General features: G+C 40.0%; 2 protein-coding genes across 3 annotated transcripts in view; one reads left to right on the top strand and one right to left on the bottom strand.

The window, feature by feature from the left end:
• The window catches only part of pcdh7a (protocadherin 7a), a 41483-nt gene extending 36135 nt beyond the window's left edge, over window positions 1-5348 (top strand). Inside the window, exon 6 of the mRNA XM_026170852.2 lies at window positions 1313-5348. Within this exon, the coding sequence (XP_026026637.2) occupies window positions 1313-1851 (539 nt within the window). The 3' untranslated portion in view covers window positions 1852-5348. The remainder of the gene's footprint in view (window positions 1-1312) is intronic.
• An 11255-nt stretch (window positions 5349-16603) lies between these two features.
• Window positions 16604-27090, bottom strand: crmp1 (collapsin response mediator protein 1). Of its 2 annotated transcripts, none has more exons than XM_026170853.2 (14): window positions 26351-27090; window positions 24530-24618; window positions 24111-24295; window positions 23805-23969; window positions 23295-23356; window positions 23112-23192; window positions 22250-22318; window positions 22039-22159; window positions 21808-21964; window positions 20174-20315; window positions 19912-20082; window positions 18671-18850; window positions 18009-18174; window positions 16604-17895 (listed from the first exon to the last, which is right to left on the bottom strand). In XM_026170853.2, the coding sequence occupies exons 1-14, from the start codon at window positions 26699-26701 to the stop codon at window positions 17804-17806; spliced, it is 2031 nt and encodes a 676-aa protein (XP_026026638.1). In that variant the 5' UTR covers window positions 26702-27090; the 3' UTR covers window positions 16604-17803. The 2 variants fall into 2 exon arrangements, with proteins under 2 accessions (XP_026026638.1, XP_026026639.1); XM_026170854.2 differs by lacking the exon at window positions 26351-27090 and adding an exon at window positions 25514-25730.
• Window positions 27091-27950: the final 860 nt, after the last annotated feature.

The raw sequence follows: 27950 nt of genomic DNA on the forward strand, positions 1-27950 counted from the left end.
TTCAGTCTTTCACATGATGGAAATCTGTTTTATACAAAAAAGCATTTGTTCTGTGTGTGTGTCTGTGTGTCTCTGTGTGTGCATGCACTTGTCCCACATATACAGAGTGTTTCTGAGTAATATGTGAAGGGTTTTTTTAATAAAAGCTAATGTGTGTTAGTATGTTATGCCAGAGAACCGTCCTTGGCCTTGTCCAAGCATCTGCTTCACCAATGAAATTGTGTTTTCACCTTTTTGTGCAAAGTCTTTGTCAAGGATGGCAAGCGACAAAAAAAGTTATTCTTTTGATCTTTTCACTCGTCTTTCCTCTGTATATGGTCATGCCAGGGCTGCAGCAACATCGGCAACAAGCCAGGGTCACTGTGACCTTGGTGAATAACTAGTTCTGTGGCTATCAGTGAGTTTCCAGTTCAATGCTGCTTCTTGCCAGTGTGCGAAATTTTGTTGAGTTTAATAAGTTTTTGTCACGGTCAGATGGAGAGACGAATTGAACAGAGAATTCATTGTGTTGGCTTTAATTATACTGCACAAGTATGTTCTTGTTTGGTTTCGCATGAAGTTACTGCTGCCGCTCTACATATTCAGTAAAACTTTGCTGGCAGATTACAGCAGAGATATCTAATTTCTTGCGGTAAATTCAAGTGAAGCCAAAGTTAGAAGCTTTAACAGGAAATGAACACATTACATGACATGACAAGACATGAAAAGACAAACGACTGGTTTTGCATACATAAGGCTACAATACATCAGCATTAAATCTCTGGTAGTCTTGCTAACCTTTGGAAAAAAGCACTGGAGGAATGTTACAAATACACATCCAATCAATTCCTTCCACATAAAGAAATTTAGTCTTGCCATTCAAATTCCTGCTGATGAATTTCCTTTTCTTTTCAGTATTTTTTTCTTTTTCTTTTCTTTTTTTTTGCTTTGACCTCAACTTTTACCTTTAATGTAATGCTGAACCGCACCTGATTTTTTTATGCATTCTTTGGATGTCAGCAGTTTTTCTTTTTGCTCCAGCAGCATTTTTCCTTTAATTCAACCCCCTCCTTTGCAACCTTTGTCTAAAACCATCTTTTTAAAGCTATTTTCTGTCTTCCTGTTTCATTGTTCAACTCTCCTTTCTCTCTGGTACTTTTTATTTCCTTGTCTCCTCATCATTTGGTGGTCTAGTGTGTGGCACCGTGAGTCAGTTCATTGTGACATTCCCCTTTCACTCTCTTTTCGCCAGTGTTTTCATTGTGATATATTACTTGTTAAATTAAGGCAGAGATGTCATTTAACTTCTTTTGTTTCTTTTTTCTGTATCCAGATGCTAGACAGCTGCCAGATGTAGCTTTGACAGGGAAGTGTACCAGGGAGTGTGATGAGTTTGGCCATTCTGACACTTGTTGGATGCCTGTCCGCTCTTCGGCACGGCCGCGTCAGCGCCACGGCAGCGACCCACCACGACTCTCGACCTTTGCCCCCGGAGATGACAACAATAACCTTCGCGGTAACGACCATGAGAGTGACAGTGAGAGTGCGGGAAGCGCGGGGAGCTCCGAACCCGGAGTGGTCGTCAGTGGAGAAGGTCAGAGATTACCTTTAGCCAATGGGGATCCGCTTGGCACCCTGGGTAGGGGAAACCACAACAGGAATATGGGTGATCACAACCGTAACCTTCTTAACCGCAAGATGACTTCTGCATCCTACGACACATTTAGCAGTGCTGGTTTTGGGAGACGCCAACAAGAGGAGGGAGGGGGAGAAGGCCAAAACCCACCTGAGGTCATACCACTGACGCGGACAGGAGGGGACTACAAGACCACATCCTGCCTGACCTTGTCACGCCGTGAGGTCTACCTGTGACATCCTTGCAGTCCTCACCACTACTTCCTTTTCCGTAACAAGAGGGAGGATTAAAACTTCACTGGCAAGTCATCAGCGTGAAAGGACTTGGAACCTGGGAAGATGTGAAACTGTCAGAAAAGATGTTTTCCAAAAATACTTTTTGATTCTGACTAATATTTATAGGCCCTTAAATGTAGGAAAAAAATTGGATAAACTCCTAGGAGAACCCTGAACAGAAAGAACACTTTCTAAAGCATTTTTCTAAATACTGGTGAAAGTTACCTACAGGCAAAGCTCCTCTTATGACAATGTGGAGGAGGACAATCTTCTCTTCTTTTTACCTGAATCTGATGCATGCCTGACCCTATCCCACAGAGGGAACTGTATGAAGAAGAAAGAAGCGGAGACGGTGTAAATTCTGATGCTATAAATTCCTGAGTGCGTATAAAAACTGAGTCTACAGCAGACCAGATTTGGACTCAACTGGTGAGCCATCTGCTGAAAAACCACAGAGGTTTCATCCAGTCAAAACAGATTAAAAAAGAAGTGACGGGTCTTTGATTGAGTTATTTGAATCTAATTCAAACCAATCAATTTTTCTAATGTCTAATCAACTGTATCATAACACAACAGGGGGATATTAACCAATCAAACTGCTCATGTCTTGAGGATTTTCTGTCATAAATAGAGCGTAAAGTACCACCTGAGTGTGATCGCCGTAATGTTACACACTAGAAAAAAACGTCAGTTGTTTAAAACACATACGATTCAGAACAAACAGCAACAATGTGAAAACAGACTTTTCTTACAATCAAATGTAATTTTTCAGAATACAGTGTCCTCATAGTATGTCAGTAGTGCCACAGTATTCGGGCGTGTGTGAGAATATATGTTTATTATTTTACCTTTACACCCAGTCTGTATGTATATAGTGTATGTCAGTATTTGATAAAACAGCAGCGTTATCTCTCCGCTGCTGTCTTTCGTTGAGTAGACTGGGGTGCTTAGTTCATTGCACATCTACGGTATCCTAACGGTGTTCATGTATGATAAGTGCTTTCTCACGCACACGCGGACACATATGCACTCATACGCATGCAAGCGCTCATACACTGAGCATAGCATGTAAACACAAACATACAGTGCATTTACAGAATGTGGACGTGCATAAGGCCACCGTTTATGACACGAGTCAGTGGCTGTGTAACATAAAGTATGTAATAACCTGCATTAACTTTCATACAGAAAAAATTAAGAACAGGCAAACACAACACACACATACACACAGCATATTTAAACATAAGTCATATAAACGCAGTGCATAGTTCATGTGCACTATGTATGTATGTGCTTTTTTATCATAATTTTTTAACATTATCATTGAACTAGCTGTAGCATTTTGCCTGCTCCCCTCCATCCAGTATTTAAACATGAAATGTATTTAATAATTATTCATCTCTGACTGATGTGTGAGACTACATTAAAGGGAATTTCAGTGACATCTACTGTAAGTGACGATAGACAATGTGAAAACCGGAGCTATTCTGCTGTACGTAGGACTCATAGAAAAGACCAAACTTCTATAGCTTCTGTAAGAAAAAAAGGAAAGAAAAAAACTGCATGAAAGGAAGATTATGCTAACTTTTTTTTCCTCTCTTTTTTAAACCACATGCTTTTTTGAATACCACGCCTATTTGGATACATCTGTACTAAATGTGTGTGCTCGCGGGGAAATGGAGATAATGATTGCAGCAAGGGAGTTAGCTTCAGTGGATGAGATCGTTTCTTCTTTATCGTGGAGAGAGTTTGAAGTAACCTTGGGCCCTTTCGCTCACTTTGGCACAAAGGATGCCAGAGGCTATATATATATATATATATATATATATATATATATATATATATATATATATATATATATATTAAAAAAAGAACATAGTGAATTGGGAACGTAAGACTTGTGCTGCGACCCGTTTCACCGCGCAGTGCTGACCTGAACACGCCCATACTGCTGTGCTGAACTGCACAGATAACAGACTCCTTCACATTTTGTCCTTCCCATCAGCTACTGCACGACTTCGACACACTCTGCTGCATTGGGCTAAAGAGTGGGTGTGGATTGAGGCCAACACATCTTAATTCCCATCATCAGTGTGTGGCTCAGTGGTGTGATAGGGATAATAGGGTTAGGTCGTCCCTGTGGTCTTAATGAGTTTCTTTTCTCCTCTCTTCTCCTCCCTTGATCTGTTCTGATCTCATTAATGTCTGGATAGAGGAATGTAGCACTGCTGGAAAATTGCTAGTGTGTCTCTTAATTTTTCTGGTTGTTTTCGGAACATAAGAGTGAACTAAGACATTTAAAAAAAAATGTGTAGTAAGGTTCAGCTTACTCACAGAGTCGCGGCTTGACTGTCACCTCACTGAAAGATAACTGGACTGGAAATGAAGCAGGAATCATTGTGACACCTCCTTAGATTTTACAAGGATAAGAACAGCTCCGTGTGTGTGGATACACTTTGTATACCTGTATATATCTTTAACTTTCCAACTCTGTAAAAAACACTCTTTAGCTTCAGGTCCACTGATGTATTTACTCCCAAAGCCTTCATTACTCCCATATACCCCAATATGGCTGTTTACTGAGCTCTGTTTTTGATGGACTGTGCTGAGGATGTAACAAAATTCAAAGCCTAACATTTGGGATTTTTCGCTTCTTGGAGACTTCATGGGGATTGAAAACAATCATAATATCCTGCATGGTATGTTCTGAGAGACAAAAGGACACGTGCTCATTCTCTGGGAGAATGAGTTGAGATAAATGGTTTTCAGACCCTTAAAGGGCATCAAGAACCCGTGGAGAAACCAGTTTGTGAGTTTTGCAAAGAGACTCTTGAGACAGCCCTGCCTTTTAAAAGTGGCAAATATTTCTTCAAACTGCTGTTTTATGGCAGTTCCATGATGGCACCTTTCAAACACTTAAGAGTGGATTTAAGGGAACTTTATGTAAATGAATCTGTGTGGGTGTGTCTCTTTTTTTTATACTGCACGTTTAAACATGAAGATGTTTCAGTCTACTGCGAAAATGAAGAGGGGAGAGAGACAGAGAAAGGCATCATGTCTGAGATCTGCCACCTACTAATCAAGACACTTTTGAGAAGAGACACTTCAGTGGACGCCATGTACCTGTCATCCCCCTTGTGCTGTTACCCTAGCCATGTACAAATAAAGTACACTGTAGAACAGACAACCGGAAACCATAACAAACGATGGCATGCTTAAGGTTCAAATCTGCACTTGATAAAAAAAAGGAAAAAAATGTTATTTTTGTTTTCCTCTTCTTTGTTTTCTTTACCTTTAGGAATTGGCTCTGTTTCTTTGCCAATTCCCCCCTGTAATTACATAATGAACTAATTGCATTTGCTATGATGTGGAAGAAGAAGAAGAGCTCTTGACGAATGGTTTGGTATGAAGATTAATCATGTAAAAGTTTGACTTTGACATTAAAAACTTCAGACATACCCATTGGCTGTTAGCACTTTCACTCTGTTCTCAGATTATTTCGCACAGTAACAATGAGAGCAACAGCAGGTGTGACACTTGTAATGACACCAAGCAAAATAACTTGCAATATTTTTTTTTTATCAAGAACTGAGCCAAATGTTGGCAAATTTATTCATCAATAAAGTCATTACTTACAGCAAATGGAAGCCTTACTTGAAAATGGTACAAAACTGGAGACAAGGCCATCTTTATTCAAGGTCAGCTTGGTCCAAATTCTCAGTTTCATAACAGCAAGCTGCAGTTAAAAACTTCAGAACAATTTTCTAAGCAGGCTGAAGTGTGGAGGTCATTCTCCCATTTACATCTTCCAAAGTCAAGAACGCCCAGTGAAGTTTAGCTTTTGTCTGCCTTCCTGTTGAACCAACAGCACCACTGTCACGCAATTATATGTCATTTTTGCAGCTGGCTGATATCTGAAAATTAGATTATCACAAAAAAATAAGTTTAACACTAAAAGGTGGAACAATCTATCAACTTTGAAATATTCTGCACTGGACCTTGTTACTAGAAAAGTTTAAAATGTAGAAGCAATTTGGATTTGGACTTATCTGAAAATGCTTCACAGGTGTTAACTGCTACAAAGATTAGCGTGAAGGACTTTAAAATGTCAAAACGAAAAAGAAAGGAAAAGAAAAATGAGAATCTGTGTTTGGTTTGAGTATGCAACGCTGACACCAGATGGTCATGCGTGGTACGTCAGTTTCCTGGTAGAGCTTTTTCTCTGTGTCATAACCCCTTTAAACATGCAGAAGTGAAGTACAGTAATATTTTTAAGCAATTAAAGGCATTAACTTTACATTAAAAAACATGTCATTTTAATTCAAATGACTCTTTTCACTGAACCAAAAATATTTGCTAAAGATTTAGATGTAATAAAATATCAAAATATGATGTCCCTGAATCTTGGAAATGATCCTTTAAGAAAAGAAGGTTCTTCAAATTTATGTGATACACAATATATTTTACATGATAGCTACAATAACTATTTAAACATTACTTTATTGTTCTTGAAAGGAATTGATAATTTCAGAAAACAAGCACATTTTAATATTTGAGTACCCATTATCAGGGGCATCGCAGCAATTAAAAGTTGAATCCTGCACTCTACTCTGTTTTCCATTGTCACAGAACAGCATGTTTTCTCCTGAACTTTGAGCTGGTTACAGCACTCAGAATTTAATGCGTTCCTGTTTCACAATTAGATTTTCAAACAATTCCAACTAATTACTAAATTACTTTTGCTGTTTGACAAAATTCAATTCAAATGCATCTTGTTTTATTTTTTCCTCGGGTGATGGCTTATAATAATCTCACATTTGATTTAAGGTTCAGTGAAAAAAATGTCAATTGATGGACTCTAAAGTCATATAATTGTGTGTCCTTATTATCATCAATTAGAATAATCGCTTGTATTACTATGCAAGTGTGTCACCCATTCAATAAAAGGCTGTTTTCACCTGGAAAAACATTATGAAGTGCTGACCTCAGTTTTAAGTTTTCAGGAAATAGCCACCTAGATGTATTTGCATTCCACAGAGGACAAATTCTTATGTAGCTGGTAATAAAGTAATAAAAGCACACATTGATTAAATCATTTAAAAATATTAAAAACCTTCTTTGAAACATCAGAACCATCATATCAATCAACTTTTACTCATATAATAAGCACTAGCCATAAAAGGTTTTGTAAATGATAATTGAATAAGAAATTGTCTGTCATCCAGAAAAAGTGTTAAAGTTAAACTCTTCATTAAATTCAAGGGATACATCTGATGGATGTTCATTTTATTGATTTTATAAAGATAGAAGAAAGTGTTGCGATTGCGCCCGGTGAAGTAAATCCCAGCATGTTAACCTCCTCACACACTGCCCAGCAGTATATCAAGTGGTCTTTGGAGTTGTCAGGTGTTTTCAAGAGCTTAAGCTCACTCTTCTTCTGAGTGACAGAAAGCTAGATTGAATTGCCTTTGAATTGGCTTTACATGCACAGAGAACCTTGGGCTCATTGCTTCAAAGTGAAAAGACATATTCGTGTAATATGTTGAAATTCGCCTGTCTTATTCGTTTGTGCTTTCCAATGAGAGGGGTTTATTTTCAGATCCTATCAGAAGGTGTAAGAGTAGAAGATGTAAAGAGTTCTGCAACTTATCCACACACACACATACACAACATTCAGGATTGGTAGAAGTGAAGATAAAGCATTAAGGATGCGATAAATTCTGTCAGTGCAATGTTCCTATGTTAAGGGGAGCCTTGCAGCAGAGCTGTAAACACTATTTCTCGCCAATATGCCAGACAGATGATGTGAGATTTGATCCTCCCCGTCTTCCTCGATAGGCTGTCATTTATGTCTTTTCATCTTTTCATGGTCACACCAGCCTCAGCTCATCAAAGCTGTGCCATCAGCATTCTTGGTAGGAACAAGGAAGCAGGAAATAACACATATACAGCACATTTTATATAAAAGCGCATCTTTTAGCATGATGGCATCTGCCTATACCTGCACGATAAAAGTTACTTTTCAGATGAAAAGTGGGTTATTCAAATGTTCCTAAATGTTTATGAAGCAGGATAAATATGCCAATTATATATTTCTATGAAATATGTAATATATTTGACAGTCCTCTGCTGTGCTTAGCTTTGCACTTGCTGTAATGTATGAAGACTGCATGGTATGTTTTAAGGCTAATTTGCACAGTATCAATGTCAGTTTGGTTTCTGCTGTCAAAGTAAATCCAAACAAGTGAGAATAGTCATTACTGTAAAATGCATTAACGGCTTCTTCATGTTTTAGATGAAGGGGTTTCCATGCCGATGGAAGGCTGCAAGAACGGTCTTGAACGAAAAATAAAAATATATGCAGAAAATGAAGCGATCACATTGCAGAGCCATGCCGTACCAAATGTGCGATGTCACAATGGTCACTATACCAGGACTTGTTATGATGAATAGGTTTCAGCAGGGAAGAAAAATACGCAATGCAGTATTTGTGGCAAAGCGGAACAGGTGGAACAGTTTTTCATAAAGATAAAAGAGAAACAGCTAAAACAGCATTTAAATTCATTGGTACATGTTGTTAAGGTTTTGCAGTTATACATCCTGAATGAACACATTTATATTCTGTCCATTCTTTTTAAAGGACTTTTAAATTAAGGATTCATTTATACACACGTTTAAAAGTGAACTTAGGATTTCCTCACTGCATACTGATGAAATCTAACAGAACCTTTCACAGCCTCTGCTCTGCTTTTATGTAACAATCATGTGATTTTCAGAGAACTCACTTTGACACTCACAGAGTAACGTTATTTCCATACTTGCAGGACCGCACTGCTTAGATTGGTGTAATGGTCTCAAGGCGAGACCACTTTTCAGTGTTTTTAATTTACCCCATGGGTCTCCTCAAATGTGTTTACTTTGTTTGTGCCATTTCCTCACAGATAAGTCTGAGCTCATAATCCGTAGGAAGTAATAAAAACCCTCTGTGTGTGCGTGGTTGTGTGTGTGTGTGTGTGTGTGTGTGTGTGTGTGTGTGTGTGTGTGTGTGTGTGCGTGTGTGCGTGTGCGCGTGTGCGTGTGCGTGTGCGTGTGCGTGTGCGTGTGTGTGTGTGTGTGTGTGTGTGTGGCTGATGACCTGCAGGTGGTGACATGTGATTTTCTGTTTCAAGTGATTGCAGGGATGTCATTGCATCTCCTGATTGACCATTTCTTTGGGTTTCCAAATGTTTCTTCAGTCCTTTGTTGTTTTTTTGTTGTTTTTGTCTTTATCCTCACAAAAGAAGGTTTGGGGGGGGTTCACTTGTGTAGCTAATTCAGAATCAAAGTTGTGACAGCTGCCCAGTGTCGAAATTTTACTACATGTGGTTAAGTTTGCATGTTAGTAAATAACACCCCCACTCTCTGGTCTCTTGCACCGTGAGATAGGCTCCAGAGCCACCCTGTGAAAGCCTAAGTGGGATAAGCAGTGCCAAAGGAGTGACAGATAGATACGTTATACACTTCATTTCTATTTCCAGTAATTCGCTTTGACTGTTTTCATTTGGGGGATAAAAAAGTACTGTAAAAACTGCTGCCCTAAAGCTTTATTTAAAAAGTTCATCCATATAGCAAATGCAGTCTCGTCTGTTACTCAAGTAAAGAGGACACCAAACATTGTTGCTCAAGTTTAAATCAATCTACATCCATTTCAGATTCTGAATGCCTCGAGAGTCTAGACCATTTTCCCCAAAGTTCAGCATGGACAGCATCTTATTTAAAGAAACTTTTGTCTTTCTCAGGCAGATGTGATTTACTGCTGTTAAAAGCATTTGATGATGACACATTTAACATGGGGATGTGTAATAATGTCAAGTGGTAATGCCATTAATAATCAAACTGCATCCCTCTACTTCCTCCTCAGAAGGCAATCATCATTTTTGTGGTCTTGATAATTTTGTTGTTGAAATTAGGACTATAGTTATGATCCATACTATCTCTGCAAACATGTCTGTTTTAGAGCTACGAATAATGGACCATTCATTACCGCGTATTATCTTTTGTTTTTGGATGTCACTCAAAATATCGTCACGTTCTAAAGAGAACTAGCAGACTTTTTTGTTTATTGCACGGATGCTGGATGCAGCTCAAATATGCACTGCAGGGGCCTATGGGACTATCAGTAGTAGGACGAAAGCACAGCTGGCTCAGTAATTTGCCTGGATGCAGTCAATCCTCTGTTATGCCCAAGAAGCGGTCTGTACTCTTTCAAGGGATGGGAAGTCATTGCATTGTTATGGCACCTGTTCAGACTTGTGTAAACTCCACGTACACACAGCCACTGTTTTACATTTCTGTGATTTCATCGCCTGCAGCAGAAAATCGGAAGACATGCATAATTTCAGCCTCAGAAGCTCAATATTACATCCCTTTGGTTTACTCCCAGAGCAGATGGCAGCAGCAGCATGCAGGTCTCTGTTGGTCTCTGTGAAGGTGATGTTGTCTGGATTCAGTTCATCTGTACTAGAAGCTAGAAAATGTTCTTTTCAAATATATATATATATATATAGTCTGCATGATGTAAATTAAAAATCTCCAAGCAAATAAAGTTTTAGTGCGAAGATCAAATAAATGTCAAACTATGTGCTATTACTAGTCTGCTTTATTGCTTTTACAAAATACCCCTATCTGTTACATGCGACATAAAATTAAAATCTTTGACATTTCAGATTGCATATGATGAACATCTTTCTGACCTTTACATTTTTTATGATCATAGAAAGGGTAAGTGGCTCCACTGTTTCTAAAGCAAGCCCCAGCACTGCTCTCCCTGCAGCATTTAAAAACTGTTTATTCATTTTCATAATTATCACTTTCACACCTGGTCTCCCTAAAACACAACATGGTGTTTTAGGACTTTAGATGGCAAACACAAATAAACTCTGGGACACTATAACGAATGCAACTGATGCACAGAGAGTGCAAAAGCAACCCCAATAAAGCAAACTCACTAAACAGCGCTTCCTTTGAGAAAACACTTGAGAACAAGTGATATCAGTCTCCAGATGAAACGTGGAAATTAAGTGAAGTAGAAGTAGCTGTTATTGTTGAGGACCACAATAAAGGGAAATGAGCCTCCAAGGAAACACAGATGGGTGTAGATATTATACAGATGCAGCATAATTAATCGTATGTAGCGTTTGGATGTACATGGCTTTTTGTCGTGCTAGTTGATATGTTTTGCGTAGCATTTATTGCTTACTTTAAGATATCATGTGACATCTGTGAAAGTTCACTGACTAATGCTGTGTGAAACTAATATGAGACAGTCTGCGGTCCATGCTGTTCCATGTTAATGGAGCAGGAGAAAACTACATAATGGCTGCTTACTGTGTAGTTCACTACACTCATGCATCGGGATAAGTGATGTTTAAAACAGACTCACAGTGGATCACTGCCAGTCAATGCAAAGTTGTTCTGAGTGATAACCTTTATCCTGACATATCTATCTCAGTGTTAGTGCTCTTTTCCAGGATCACACTGCTCCAATCCATGGTCCCCAATGTGTAAAAAATATATTGTCAGTGATATGCTATCTCCTTCGCAGTCACCAGTCACTCTCCGCTCAAACCCCTGTTAGAGATTTTGGACCGCCTTGTTAGACAGCACTCTCCATCGCTATCATCAAAACACTAAATGAGGAAATATCTTCTGGTAAAACGGTGCTCTATCCCTCCAATGGAGTTTCAGACATTTTTATTGCCAGGGGCCCTCACATAGGCTGGGAAACTGTCTGGGGTGTACTGCACTTGTCTCCTGATGAAAGCTGTCTCCACCACCCTGAAATGGGTAAGCTGTTAAGAAAATGGGTGGATGGATGTTATTGCCAGGGCACGTTCAGGCTGTTCTGGCATTGCGTGGTCACCCAACAACAAACTAAGGGACTTTATGCGGGCTTTTCTTTTCAATTGTGGCCCATCTATAGCCTCTCTTTCATGAGTATTTGTCACTGTTAAGAGCCTGCCAGCTATAATATAAAAGTTGTGAAGGAGCACACGCTGCCATCCAGATGAAGTCCTTTCCAGGGAAAGGCCTCGCTTATTGTGATCTGGCAAAACAATGCTAAACCACATTCAGAATGAATAACACCAGCATGCATGGCACAATATTAAAGGAGTCCAGATGAAAATCCACCCTGCCTGAAGTCCAGACATGTCACCCTTTGAAAACATTTGGCACATTATGAAATGAAAAACAACAAATGAGGCCCCCAAACTGTTGAGCAGCTGAAATCCTAAACAGGCATTTGAAAAGATCGCTCTTTCAAAGCTAATTGCTCTATGTTCCCCAATACTAAGTGGGCACTTTTAAAAGAAGAGGTAATAGGGGATGCAATACAATGATAAAAATGCCGCCTGTCACAACTTTTTGAAATGTGATGCTGTGGTGAAGTTTTAAATATAGCATTTATATGTTCTTTAGCCATCCCTTCTTTCATTTGAAATGCAGTGTGTGCTTAAAAAGTTTTAGGAAAATATTCAAGTTGAAGGTAAAAGAGGAAGCGTGCAGACCTAAATAACATCTAACATATCTGAAAGTTATGTCCTTAAGAAACCGGGGGACAGTTCCTGAAAGACCTGAGACAGGATCTGAGACATGCATCTGACCCGTATTCTATTCACCAAAAGCTCATCCGAAATTGTTCACTGGAAGTGATGGCTGTCAAGAAGCAGTTCTTAAGGAAGGGAAGAAGGAAGAAAAGAGTGAGGTATGCCAGCAGAACACTATCAGTCATGGATTGGTTTCCCCAGAGCCCGGACCTCAGCATTATTGAAGCTATGTGGGTTCGTCTTGACAGAGAACAGAACAACATCCAAAGAAGAGCCTTGGATCTTCTTCAGATAGCCTGGAGAACTATTCCTGAAGACTATATAAAAAAAATTACAAGGCAGCTTGCCTAACAGAGTTTATTCTTTGTTGAAGAATAAAGGCAGTCATACCAAATATTAACTTTCAGGCTCATTAAAATTTTACAAGCTATGTTTTTACCATATACACTATATGTCCGTCTATCTATTTCACTTAATCCTTGCACCTATTTCCCATTTACCCAGCAAAACATAAAGAAATGAGCAGCAGCTTGAGACTTTTAAACAGTACTAGATATTTGTTTTACAAACAACAAACACTGATAGTTTGCATATTTGATATGTTACCTTTGTTCTACTTTTAATTAAATGTAAAGTTATTCAGAGTCAGAGTTCTGTTTTTGTTTGTTTTTTAAACAGTGCTCCATCTTGTTAGAAATAGGATCATCATACTGTTTAATCACATGCACCTTTTACTTGAAGGTAATAATAATAAATCATCTTTATTAAACAACAATTAATCAATGACTATATATGAAGGATGTTTACTTTGATTATACAACCATTATATGGGAGTAGCTAATCGATAACAGGTAATTTGTAAATGTAAAATGGAGAAATATGGAGAAATATGATGAGAGGTCAAATGTGACATGATATTTGGATACAAACTATAACATGATATTCAAAATCCCCATATACCAGTACTGTTTTCTAAATGTTGCCAATACAAACAAAGGCAGTAGACTTTTAAGTACAGCTTTAAAGATAAAAGACACTTTGTGAAAGTTTAACCTTATAAGATGAGATCAGAGGTCCAAAGAAACAAGATATTTAGCGTTGTAGATCAGTCTCTATATCTTAAGTAACATAGTTTTTAGTAGATATTTAGCATTATTATCACTTTGTCCTTCAGATCAATCGAGTTTGAAGGAGAGGTTAGAGGTCAAATTTTACATGATATGTTGAATCTCTATGCCATATCTCTGTGAAGGTTCTCAATCTCAATCACCTTTATACTATATGTTAGACCACACTTGTAAAAATTATAGTTTCTATGTTATAAGGCTTTTTTATAAGCTGACCTCGGCGTATGTGAGGTAAATTTTAATGGATTGTTGACCCCATGCTTGAAATATCATGTTTACAGACACTACCAAAAAATGTAACCTCCTTGGTGGCAGAAACAAACCTTATTTCTACTTAATGCATTATTAGTTACATAATTAATATAATCTTAAGAAAAAAATGATTTTCATTATTATTATTTTTCAAACTTACAATTAATTTACATATTTTGTAAAAAATTAAAATCAATAGCTTTCTTTGATTCAACTTGTAACTTTTTTCCAAACACAATGCAAATTGTTATTTAACAGCTTATTTAACAATATTTTGATTTTGATATAAAGTAAACATTATTTGTGTTGTATTTTTGTGATGAAACTGATATAAAATACTTGAAATAACACAAAAACCAGCCAGCCCAGAGACATAACCTCTCCACCATGTCCTCTGTCTGCCCTGGGGCCTTCTTTACATGTCCAAAACACCTCACCTTGAAGGCACAGACAGGGCATCCCAGTCAGTCACCCAAACTACCTCAATTGGTGCCTTTCTATGTGAAGGAGTAGCGGCATCCAAATGAATATCTCTAAGGCTGCACACAGACCCCCTTCATAGGAAACTCATCACAGATGCTTGCATCTGTGATCTTATTCTTTCAGTCACTACACAGAGCTCCTGACCATATGGGACGGTATGGTCACATTAGCCGTCAAATTGACTGATTCTCTCAGCTCTCTTTTCACCACAGCAGACTGGTGTAGCATCCACATCACTGCCAAGACTGTACCAGTCTGTCTGTCAATCTCCTGCTTCACTCTGCTTTCACCCGTGAACAAACACCGAGGTACTTAAACTCCTCCACTCGGGACAGCACCTCGTTCTGGGCACTCCACTCTTCCGTCAGATAAAGGTGACACCTTTGTCAAGTAGATTGTCCAGCCAAATATTGGACAGTCACATCGGCAGATGGAATTTTCTTCACTCCCAGGAGGGATTGTGGCTTGCAATATAACAGCATCAGCTGTCCTTTTCATGTGTGGCATAACCAGGGCATCTATCTGTCTCAAGTAGATCTGGCAATGTCTCCAATGTTCTGATGACTTCCAGTCTGGGAAGTTCCCCATCAAGATGATGAATGCAGTAATAGCATCTAAGTTGACACATGACAGGTACCCCTGCCTCCCTTGATATTATGTGATACTTTAACTTAGGACAAACAATAACTGAATAAATCAGTTTGCTAAAACTGCAACGGCAGAATTGGGTTCTTTTTAAAACATCTGTATTTTAAAAAAAAAACACACTAATCAAAGCAGAAATAGAAAGCAATGATGTGGCATCATTAGAAACACATTAACTGACAAAATCATAAAATACCTGAAAGATTGAAAAAAGAGATATAACAAAAATATAACTCCTGGGGCTTCATAGAGCCCAGTTAGTGGGATGACAGTTAAGGATACACTTAAATTAACTCTGGGAAATGATGCCTCAGATGTGCATAAAAATACTGCTAAAAAACCTCATTGGTACTGATCTACTCCATCATAAAGTGAAAGGACATCTTTTAGAAATACACTTTTACTCAGACTACTCTGAAGTAGCACAGCTTTCCAGCACAACCCAACATTCTGCCATCATAGACATGAAAGGCTTTTTCGTCAGACATGGAACCCCACTGTGTGCCTGCTGTCACTATTGACTGTAAGCTGGATAGGCTGTAAAGCAGCAAGAGCCATGTGTACTGACAAAAAAACATCCAGAACGCCCTCTGCTGACCTTTTCCATATTGCACACAGATACAGAAGAAATCCAATGTTAAAATACAGCTTCTCTAAATTTTGAAAAAAGAAACCTAAATCAGACTTTTTTAGATTCTTTCTACTACATCCTGTTATACCAAACGTTTTTGTAATGTGCCAAATTTCACAATATGCTAAAAAGGTTAGCACTGTTGGTTCACAGCAAGAGGGCCCTGAGTTCGACTCTGCCAACTGGCCAGGGTCTTTCTGTGTGGAGTTTGCATGTTCTCCCCGTGTCTGCGTGGGTTCTCTCCAGGTACTTCTTTGCACAATCCAAACACATGCAGTTAGTGGGGTTGGGTTAATCGGTGGATCTAAATTTCCATGTGAATGTAAATGGTTGTTTGTCTCTCCATGTTAGTCCTGCATCAGATTGGTTTTCATTCAGTCTTGATCTATAAAAAATGTAGTGTTCTCATTCCTGTACTCATTTCTTTTCAGTTTAGCAACTTTTTCTACTGTGATTTATAAATTGTAATAATAAATTATATAATTATATTTATAAATCAGTTTTTCAACCTTTTGCATGTGTAAACCTTTTTGGGGGGGATTGTATCTAATGCTTTTAACAGCAACGTTACCTAAATCTTTCTGATTAACTACATGCAGTTTATGTTGGCAGCGACTTTCCTGTATAACAGTGACTCTGAAGATTATTAGATTATTTTTATATGCATAACACACAGTATTTAACTGAGCCTCTATAAAAGGAAATTTATCTCCAATCTTAAACAAAATACAATAAAGTGAAAGAATTATAATTGTGCTTTAGTTTGTAACCATTACAACCTATCAAAACTGGCTGTTCTAAAGTTTCCTTTCAAGGTGTATTACAATAAATAAGGCCTTTGATTTAACCTGAGAAAATGCATTCAGTAATTCTAAATTTAGAAAAGACAGAGACAGATCGTGAAAAATTATATTCAATCATCTGAATTTTGATTACGATCAGAATAACAAATGATATTACTAATAACTCACAGTGTGTTTGTCTTACCATCATTTTTGACAACAGTCCAGTCTTTATTAAGTGGTTCCATTGGTGACAACAGACAAGAGTAAACAAAACAGAGAAACACTAAATGTACTATAATGAGGAAAATGCCCAGAAATAAATAACTGAAACAATAAAAGATTTAAAAAATAAAAATAAAAAAACCTGTTCAGAAGTTCTTTTTCTGCAGTGAGTTTAGCATGTCATTACAACAAAGTTCTTATTCTGGTGGGAGTGATTGGCAGCAAACTAAGCACGCACACTGAGAAGTCTACATTATGTAGGTACATCAATCTAGAACTTAATTTAGTTCACTTGTTTCTGTTTTCACTTTGACTGCTTATCTACTTTCACACAGAGTGTAAGAGAGTACTGACACATTTGCATATAGTATCTGGTGGTGGAGAAAAAAATGCATTCCTTTCAAAATTTACAGTAATTTAAATTGCATGAATATGTTTTTAACTAGGTAACAACTGCCTCTGCCCACAGTGGATGTCGTTAGGGTTTTCAAACCATACATATACCAATATAAGAATATGCTTGTGCTGTTGAATACAAATGTGCTTTGAGTTCATTTTAAAGTGTTCCTCCATTGCAACAATAAACCACAAGTAGTGTAACATCTAAAGACGCGTCCATGCAGTGTAACTGATCCGCTTGAGCCACAATGAAACAAATATTGCCAAGATATTAGAACCAGATGCAGAAAAAAATCTGACAATTCTTGAGCTGTCCACCATGTGGGTGGAAAGGAGCACCATGTCAGACCCACACGGTAAGATGTGGGAGGTGAGGAAGAATAAGAAGGAAGTCATGCTCACAGGAAATAAGTTTATGACATAACACTTGGGCGACGGGTTGGTTGGAGGGGGTCCAACACTGAATCTGTGTGTGTGTGTGTGTGTGTGTGTGTGTGTGTGTGTGTGTGTGTGTGTGTGTGTGTGTGTGTGTGTGTGGTGTGCCTGGAACGTGACTTTTTATTGATTTGAATTATTTAGCTGATTGTAACTCACACACCTTTTTTGGATTAGAAGTAGAAATGTGCTTTTTTTGTTCTGAGTGACCATGACAAACCGATATAACAGAAACGGTCACGTTATGCCAAAAAAATGCAAAGGTATTCATTCAGTCGTACACATACACTCGCACACACTCAGTAGGTGAAGCGTCGCACCAGCCGTGCTTCATATGTATTCAAGTATTCAGCCAAGGCTGGTGATGTTGGAGCGACCACCCGGGGGTGCTACAATGCGGTGGCCAGAGCGACGTGGGATATTGTCATCAATCTGTGCACCTAAAATGAGGACAAAATTTATATATTAGATGGCTCTAATTGCAAAAGAAATCAATTTTGCATAACTGTGTATTTAGAGTACATTCTGTTTGAAAATATATTACTTTTCTTACCTGAAAGGCTGAAGTTGGACTGGTGAAGATTACGTATTGGTGGTGGCTGGTGAGAGGTGGGAGAGGTTTTGGCTGACGGTGAAGGAGTAATGTATTTGGGAGTCGGAGCAACATCATATACAGGGCCATCATATATCCCCCGAGTTACACCCTGCTTACGCTTTACCTGGGCAGAAAACAGACAGAGACACAAACAAGCCAACCTATTATTCATTCTTTAGAAGCGAATGGCCTGCAGCACATTAGTCTCCATAATGCGGGACTAATTGGCTCATTTGTATTTTGCCTGAATCACCTACTGGTGAAAAAAGAGAGAATAATGATCATGTTTCTAATCAATTCAGCTCCTGTTTTGTTTTGTTTTTTTTCTTTTTCATTATCATAACATAATAATCTGTACAAAAGGTAAAAATAAACATCCCAAATTCCTCCAACCAAGGTTAGGTTGTACAATTATTTAATTTACAGAGTCTTCTTCAAATCTTTATTTGCCTCATTTTGGGGGCATATTTAAATTTTTACCTTTTATGAGGACTTGCAGCAAGATAAGGAAAAGAAATCCTCAAACATCTACTATCCAATTAATCTTTCAATGAAATTTTTCAATGTGACATTTATAACACTGTTTTTTAAGTATTTTTAAAATCTTCTAAATACTCTACCTCATTCCTGAACTTTACACGCTGGTAAGCATAATCTGGGAAGGGTTTGCGTGGAATAAATCGACCGGTGCCCTGCTGAGCATGCAGCTTTCCTTCTTCATACACCACCTGGCCTTGAATCAGCACCAGCACTGGACCTCCGCGACATTCCAGACCCTCGAAGATGTTGTATTCTGCAGCCTGTGCAGAGAGAAAATATGAGACAAAGAAGTACAGAAAACAGAGGATTATTTGATTTTTCCAAATACTGTACAGTGTTTAGCCTCTCTATGCAGTCAGGGCAAGCTTGTTTTTTATCATAGGGTTTAATAGATGCAGCAAAATGCAGCATATGAGAAGATGGGGGATAAATAAGTGGGGGGCAAGGGGATACGGGAGGTGACTGTATAAATTCAGGGGGATGGGCGGAGATATAACAAAATGGGTGAGGGGTGAAGGGAGATTATAATTTAAATCTGGCTTCAGTCTGGATTAGGGTCTTTGGGAGTGGCAGAACAGACCAATAAATGAACTACGGTGTATTGAGTTACATTTTTGAAAGCAATTTTGTTTTACCATTTGCCTATAGCTCATTTTGTTTTGCAGATAGATTTTGTCTTATCCTTCACACAGACACAGCTGTCTGTGTGATAGCTGCTGCTGTTGAAAAAGGTGAAAAGGCTTCATCTGTGATGCTTAAAGGATTAAAACAACAATGTCCTGATAATCCACGGTCCACAGTGTGAACTCGGGAGCATGGTTATTGTTCCGTGTCATTTTCAGTAGACTCGGTGTCGGTTTCACAATACGAAATTTCACTTGCCATCTCTGATTTTGAGAGAGAAATGTACAAAATGCACATTTGACCGCACATTTGCTCAGACCCGAACACAATAAGAATGAACAGCTATTCATGTGTAAACTCTGTCTCATCTGCCTTTACGAAATATTATTTTAATTAATTTAGGAAAAAACTTTTAAAACATTGAGGCTTACTATTTTGGTTCTAGCACACATATATGATATATACTGAGTAAAATAAAGCTAGACTTGACTGCATATTATTATTCAGGTTTCTGTTCCCCTCCTGTGATCTTCCACATGGTTCTTATCCTATTTTACACTCTGCAGTCTCCCATGAAACCTTCTGTTGTGCAGCCTCTGTCTAGACCTCCCCCCTTATTTTATTAGTTCTTCTCCCTCTCTCCGATTTACCCACCCTCTCTTTTCCCTCATCATCTTTCTTTTCTTTTTGTCCTCACCGACTGCTGGAGTTTGGCAGTGATGGTTTTGACGCTGTCAGGGTCCCAGATGACAATGTCTGCATCAGAGCCCGCAGCTATCCGACCCTTACGTGGGTACAGATTGAAGATTTTAGCAGCGTTGGTGGATGTGACTGCCACAAACTGGTTTTCATCCATCTTCCCCATGGCCTAAGGGAAAAAGAAGTGGATGTTTAGAGTGCTACACAAAAACCTCACACCTACACAAAAGAAACAACGAAAACATGCCCTCATTGCTCACCACTGCCTTTTCCCAGACAAAGCCCATTCTCTCCTCGACGCCGTTGATTCCTTCGGGGATCAAGGTGAAGTCATCTTTACCAATAGCTTTCTGGGAGGTGCTGTAAGCGCAGTGAGAACTGCCCACCACCTGGAGGTCCCCACTGTATCAAGGCAACAAAATGAAGTGAAATCATCAGCAAACACTTAAGGATGCAGTCATTGACTTGTCTAATGTTAAAAGGTTCCCTGACAAATTGCTAAAAGTTTTAAACCCCCTTAGAGAGCTCAGTCTGTAGAAATAGCAACAAATCAATAAAATAAAAATGTTTACGTTAAAAAAAAAAGACAGAATGAAGAAGACACATACAGAGAAGTTATTTTTTAACCACTAGCCACCAGGTGTCCTCACTGAGCATGTAAGGTAAAGTATGTCAAGTCATGCAGTGGCCTATTGCAGAAAAACAGCCAACTGAACTACAGAGAATGGTGCAACACAGCTGCAGTATCAGTCCTTTAAACATTAACTAGATTAATGCTCAGTCTGGTCTGCATCATTAAAGAAAGCCAACAAGACTTATGCTCGCTTTAGCTCTGAATAAATAAGGCTGAATCCGGCTGATAAAGAATTGTGATTGTCACGGTTCAGTTATAAGACCTTTAATTTATTTGTTAATTACAGTGATTACTCCGTGTTAGTGAGCTGTGGGATCGTCACCTTAATGCCAAGAAAGTGCTTATTATGTAAATAATGGGCTTCACTGAAATCTGAGGAGGAAAAAAAGCTGTTCTTGTGTTCATGTCTCCGAAAAGAACCTAAGGATACACCCCGTTGTTTCAGGAGTGGCTCAAAGAAAACAGCAGTATCACACCACCGGCTTGACAGCATGGACCCGCCTTGAGAAGTAGGAGCTTCAGACGAAGGGTGGAGAAACAGAGGAAGATAGAGGAGGAGGAGAAGGAGGAGGGAGGCACTCGGTAGCCAAGGCAACAGATAATAGAGGTTTCAGTGCTATTTGTGGAATCGGGGGCATTTTAAAATGTGCAGCTGGAAGTTCTCCGCATTGTGTGTGTGTGATATGTGTGACGGGTGCGAGTACTGTGTCTGAGGTAATACCTGAGGTGAGTTTGGCCTTGACTTGCACTTATGCATAGGTACAAGTTAACCAACCATTATCGTGTGCTTGACTGAATATACAGTAAAGTGGCTTCCAAATGATTATGTAGTCCTTAGTCTGTAATTAAGTCTCTCTTCTCTTCTGCCTCTCCTCACACCTTCACCTTCTCTCCATCTGTTCTTCTGTTTCACTGAAGTTTGATCTAAAATTCTGCATAACACTAGCAGCTGTTTGTGGCATGAATACCAAAGAGTGTGTAGGGGTAAAACGTAAGAGTCTCCTTTTGTGTCTTCGATCCTATTTGCATTTCACATTGAGCAGAGGTCATACTGTAGCTAAATTAAGCTTTTGTCTGCCTTTACATAAATACTAAAAGTTTTTGCCTGTTTTAGGGTTTATGAAACACTCTTGACACTGCACATTTTCTCAGACTTCATACAAACTACTTGTTGTAAAACTCTGGAGTCTTCTATAAATGAAATTACTACAGTTTTTAGCAATATCCATTCACTGTTTAAAAAGAAAAAGTGAGACGTACCAGGCCAGCAGGGTGTGAAGATGGTCCGGGGTTGTCTGGTCAGGACTTAAAGGTGGAGAGGTCACGTAGGCAGCAGCCTTGGCCCAGTTTTTGCTCCAGTAGTGCGAACCATCAGTGGCCAGGCTAGCTGTAATTGGCTCTCCGAAAACCACCGAACCTGAGAAGAATAGTAGAATGGTTAATTTCATCCTTAATAAAGACAGAAAAGGACATTATATGATTAAGAACTACCTTTCCTCCGGGCCTGGGTGATAGTGTCAGCTGCACTCTTGCTCATCACCTTTGTGATGTAAACAGGACAGTTCACACGATTGCCAAGAGTGATGGCACGGAACACCGCCTCAGCCTCCAACTGCACAGGAAGGGAATAAACTAGAGCCAAGAACCTATACAGTGGCAGGTGAATTGATTAACAGTGAAGCTATGGGGGGAAAAAAATCACCTCTTCGGGACGACTAAGAGGATGGCCTTCTGGGCCAGTAATTCCCATTCCAAGTATTTTTTGCTGTTCCTGCAAAAAAAAAAAAATTTATAAGAATAACAAAAGAATGTCAGAATTATCTTCACATGCAATGCAATCACTGACAGCTGTACATACAGTAACTGTACAGCCATGTTTGAATGCCTCTGATGAGATTTCAGGAATTAGAAATAACAAATCTTTTGGCCTGTCAAGCTAAAATAAATATGCAGTGTAATCTTCGAAAGCCAGCGCACAGCTGGAAGATTAAGCACATTTCAGTTTCTCTGAAAACCTGGATGACAACCAGATCCCCACCCTGCTCCCTTTTTAGTGTTTGTTTGTTCTCTATGGGGTTGATATGAATTTTCATCACCTATCTCCCTATTTCTCTTACAGTTAGTTTAACAAGCGTGTCATGATCATTCATCAGCACTGCAATTATCTTCCATTACCCTGATTCATCTTCACATACATCAAAGTTTTTGCCATAATTGTCTCATTAATCTGGGCCATCATTTCCATGACCACAACTAATACTTGCCATCACTTCTGCTAGCTATATCAGCACCTTCACCCTCACCAACTTAATCACCATTACATAATCATCATCCTCATTAGAATAATAATGGTCAACTTTAATGGTGGCCTAAGATAAACATGTCATTCTCAACTGCAGCTGCAGTTGCAGGCGTATTAATCCTTGCTTTCTCTTTCTGAGAGATGCAGCATTATGTAACAAGAATATCTCTAAGCTGTGGTGCATGCTGGAGAGAGCAAAAAAAAGGCAGCAGCACTTACCTACATAATAAGATATCCTTTTTCAGCAGGCAGTAGCACTTACCTGAGCAATAAGATCACCATTTTCAGCGTGAACTAACACCACAGCACCCAGCTGCTTCAGAAATGAGAATGCCTCATACAGCTAAAAGACAAGAACACCAATTTTCAGATTTCTACTGTTAAAAACAGAAGCCAGAAGATTCGTACAGTACAGATTCGTGGAATTTATGAGTATAAAACATACCTCTGAATCGGTCATCTGGTACACATCCTTATAAGCCATGTATACTTGAAAGGAGTTGATACCTGGCAACAGAAGAAACAATGAACGGCTTCATAATGAGAAAGTAAATACTCAGGAGCGTGGATAATAAAGACAAACTGTGAGTGAGTAGGAATGGGAAGCAGTGCGTGTTTGTGTCTAGCCAAATAATACAACTCCTAGAAGGAAGCTGGACACACAAGCAGCTGGTTTATCTCGTATGGTGACTTTTAAAGCTGCCCCAGAAGAAAATGCTAATTTTTCTACTCAAACAGATTACAAGTGAAATTTGCACATGGCCACAATGACAGCAGTGAGAACAATGGCTCTCTATAGTGTCTTGACTCTAAGAGGATTCAGCACTTTAGCCAAATTGTTTCTAAATCTGTCCCTATTGTTCTTGTGAAATGTGCCCAAACTAGGGATTGAAACAAGAACTGCAAGAAAGGCCACATCTCTAAAATATCATAAAATAATTAAAAATGGACGTACCTTTGTCCTGCACCAGAAGCTCCAACTCATCTTTAACATTTTCATTCCACTGGGGGATGTCTACGTGCAGAGAGTAATCACAGCAGGCTTTCTTGTCTGCGGCCTCCTGCCAGCGCTCAAACGCCTCCAGCAAACTGTCACCAGGCTGAGGGGCTACATGGTCAACTGAAAATTAGGAAGGGCACAAGGCATAGAAAAAAGAAAGAGCGTAATCAGTATTTTGAAACACTTAAAGACAAATGTAGATATGGTATGTGCTATACTGTAGCTGACACTTGCTGACTAAGTCTAAGCATTCACACTCACTGATCATAGTGGTGCCCCCAGCAAGTGCAGCCTTGGTGCCCTGAAAGAAGTCATCAACAGGCTGTGTGCCCAGATAGGACTTCATCAGGCAGGTGTTAACATCTATTCCACCTGGTATCACCATGCGGCCATTGGCCTCGATCACCTTGACTCCCTCAGGGACAACCAGGTTCTCCCCCACCTGCCTACCCAGGATAAGATGTGCAAAAACAGATGAATTGATGAAAGGGAAAAGGAAGCCAAATTATGGAGGTGTGAAGATTATGGAAAAGATTTGTCATGGCAAAATACACATGGGAATGCAAAAGGGTTGAGAAGATGGAAAAGAACACAAAAAGAAAGGAAGAGCAAAGAAATGTAGAAAACAGCCTGTGTAGTGCTTAAAACAACACGCTCATACAATGTCCCCAAATACGCACTTGATGAGCCCGTCTTCAATGTAGACATCTGCATAGAAAGACTGGTCATCATTAACAACTCGCCCTCCTTTGATCAGCAGCCTTTCACTCTGCAGGGGAAAAGCACAGAAAGGGAGATCAGGGAGGGAGAGGTTGAACTTAGTCCTGACATTTTGATATATTGCACAATCAGTTATGTAATCCATGGCTTTATAGCAATATAACATGATGTGGTGTAGTGTGGACAGAAATGCATGGCCACACAAGAGCTGTACCTGAATGGGGCGCCAAAAAAAGTATCTTTCTGTTATTTCAATTATGCAATCAAATACTGAACATTCACAAACAGGGTGTTGAAACCAGCACGTTTTTTGTGAGACCACCACGTGTCCACACCTTCTACTACTACGGATGGTGCCTGGCAGCAGCATTAGGAAGATGTTACGTCTCCATGGTAACCAGTGATCAAGCAGAGTTTGGCATGACGACAGCTGACGGCTTGCCGAAAAATCAACGTCTTTGACCAATGAGAAGGCAAAAGGGGGGAAGAATATGCAGACATTATTTGTGTCTTAACCTTCAAATTCAATGTGTAACTCTAGGCTTAAGATCCATTAGACACTGGATAATTCTCAAATAACAGACGTGCCAAATGTGTAAAATCCACGCTTGAACACAGACTGAAAAGGATGCACGTCGTTTGTTAAAATCTAGCTTCACATTTCGTTGCTTTTAAGCAAGCAATTGTCACTTGCTCGACTCCAGTTTCGATCGCACACGTCAACCGAGTTAATCTCTCTGACAGGCAGCGAGATTATACAACATTATCCAACCAGGAGCGAGAAAACGCGCTCAAACACAACGCACTGTCACCTTTCTTTGGCGTGCAGTTTCTCGTAGGGGCAGCATGAGAAAGCCTTAAGTGAGGTAACTTTCAGTAGGAATTTAATCCGTATTCATGCATACATGACTGCTGGTCGCTGCTGAGCAGGCCGGCTCGCTTACCGTCAGATGGGGGATGCTGTTCTTGGACCCAGACATGCTCTTTCCGTCGCTCTGCCCCCTGGCAGTTAACTCAGAAGCGAATTATACCGACTCCGGCGCCCCTGCGCGGCTTCCTGCTCCCCTTTGTCTCCACTGATGTGATGTGGGTTTTGTTTCCGTGTGTGACAGAAAGCGAGCGATGAATCCGCCGCCGTACGGCTGCGTCAGGCTGCGTGGCGCGCGCACAGTGGAAGAAAGCTGACGTTCCTGTGGGCGCGCGCGTGAGGAAAAACTCACAGCCACCGTATTGCCTGACGACGTTCACGACACGGGGGGGAAAAGACAGCTATAGGCCGTATGTGAAGACACGAGCACCCTCACACCCACTACACACACACACATCTTACTTCAAAGCATAAACAATGCAGCGTGGAGGTTGGGTGGGGGTACATGTTGTCTGTCGCTGTCCGATTCAGCACCACGGCAAGCAAAAAATATGTGTTGCTTTGTTGCGCGCGTTTTGCGCCTTTTATTGAGAATTTAAGCTTAACGCAATCCATAATAGCCAAACTGCAATGCACCATAAAAAGTTCATAATTTATGCAAACTGACGCCTTTGTCAGGAAAATAACTCCTGGTTCCTGGTGTCCCAAAACGAAACCAGCATAGCTTTTTTTGGTGGTTTATGAGTAAAAATTTATTTTATCCTCTGCGTAGGCCAAAGGTTTAACCAAAGGTTAAAGTCTAGTGGCACTTACTGGTGCACTTCATTAATAAATTATAGTTAGGGAACGACGGAGCCATTGCACTATCAACATATGTCAACAAAAAGCCACAGATTGAAGCTGTCAGTCCTACCTTGCCATTAGGACTTTCCGTCCCCGATGAAAATCTGACCTCAGCACCACTGCGTGCTTCGTTTCTCTCTCCGGGCGAGCCGTTCAGCGACGACTCCCGGGCCTCGCTGGGCGTCTTGCTAATGGGGTCACCGGTGTCTAAGAGTCGTTCCCGGCTCCCGCTTCTCGGGGTGCGGCTACCTTTTCTCCCCACCGCGTAGTTTTCGAAGTCTATGGTCTTGCTCTCAAACGCCCCCTCGACGGAGCTGAACATACCATAGGTCTTCCGCTGGTTCGGCCCGGTGGTGATCGGCCCTGCTAGGTAGACAGGTAGCTCATCCTCCCGGTTCCACTGTCTTCTGCAGTCAGACATATTGGCTACAGTGGGAGACGCACACTTCCCCCCCAAGTCTGAAAGGATGGAGACGGCTTTGCTTATTTTACGTCTAACCGGGTCACAGTCCCGCCTCTCCAGGCAAGCGCACTCATTCGATGATGTGAACTGGAAAAGCAGCTCTCTTCGGGCAACCTAGAATCCTTCCTCTTCATACACACATGGTGCAGTGCTCCCGTTTTGACAGGACTGGTGGCGTGTCAGTGTGAACTAGTTTTAAAGTGAAGCATTCGTGCTGAAAGAATAAGTAAGCACATCTACAACTTACCCCGATAAATTTAGATTCGGTGTTTTGGCCTCTTTGTGGAGGACCTCTTTGTCTCTCTCCAGTGTGCCCCTTTCTCGTGTTTTAATGTGGGGGGTTGTGTCTGAGCAAGACACATCATTATCATCGGATTAAATCAGCATCATCTTTCCATCCACATCTGGGGGGGATCATCCACAAAGTCCATGTGCCTTAGGGGCTTAACTGCGGTTGTCACACAAAGACCTGCTTTACATCAAAGACCATGCGAGCTAAACGAGAGCTAGCCTTTCTAGTTCCTTCATCTTCAATTATGGAGGCCTGCCCTTCCCAGGGCGCTCCATATGTACTCTCGGAAACGGGATGAGGGTGGGCGGCGGCTGTCCCTCAGCACTTGGATAGGTGGACCGCTACAAACATTAACACAGCAATAATACGTGCACACGCATTATTATTATTATTATTATTATTATTATTATTATTATTATTATTGAAGGAAACGGTTTCCAGGGCCTAATCCGTGGATCGACTTCCTTCGAGGCGTGGACGTCTATCAGCAGAGAATGTACCTTCACCTATCAGCAGAGAATGTCCCTTAGTCTGTAACACAGTCAAATATATTCTCAAGTAATATTCAAGCATGCCATTCAGCGTGTTAGTACGAGCTCGGGAGCAGCTTGGGAGAACAAGAAAACAGAGACTGCTTTAGATTGTCTTCCCAAAGTGACTCAACTTTATTCACAAGTACAACAGTTTATATGGTAAAATTCATGAGACAGCAGATTTATCAGTTTAAACCAGTACAGACCAAGATAAGGCAGCGTCTTCCTGCCCTTGGGTGAAGAAGCATCCTTTGTGTAGTGTATCAGTTCAGCTACAATTGTGATTATCTCAGCGACATATTTTCAAGGCACAAAACAAAGAGTTCTTACATTAGTGAAATCTGAAACAAACCATTTGGCCTTCAACAGGCGTCTAAAAGAT

This window comes from Astatotilapia calliptera, chromosome 6 (genome assembly GCF_964374335.1).
Source record: "Astatotilapia calliptera chromosome 6, fAstCal68.1, whole genome shotgun sequence".
In the NCBI taxonomy this organism is placed as follows: Eukaryota; Metazoa; Chordata; class Actinopteri; order Cichliformes; family Cichlidae; genus Astatotilapia; species Astatotilapia calliptera.

What these genes read in the sequence shown, in the direction of transcription:
- crmp1 (XM_026170853.2), bottom strand. Translation starts at nt 26,701, where the DNA reads ATGTCTGACTGCAGAAGACAGTGGAACCGGGAGGATGAGCTACCTGTC. An exon ending in CACCCAGGCCCGGAGGAAAG is followed by an intron (nt 21,965 to 22,038) that starts GTAGTTCTTAAT and finishes TATTCTTCTCAG; the next exon opens with GTTCGGTGGTTTTCGGAGAG. An exon ending in TTGTCTGGGAAAAGGCAGTG is followed by an intron (nt 20,083 to 20,173) that starts GTGAGCAATGAG and finishes TTTTTCCCTTAG; the next exon opens with GCCATGGGGAAGATGGATGA.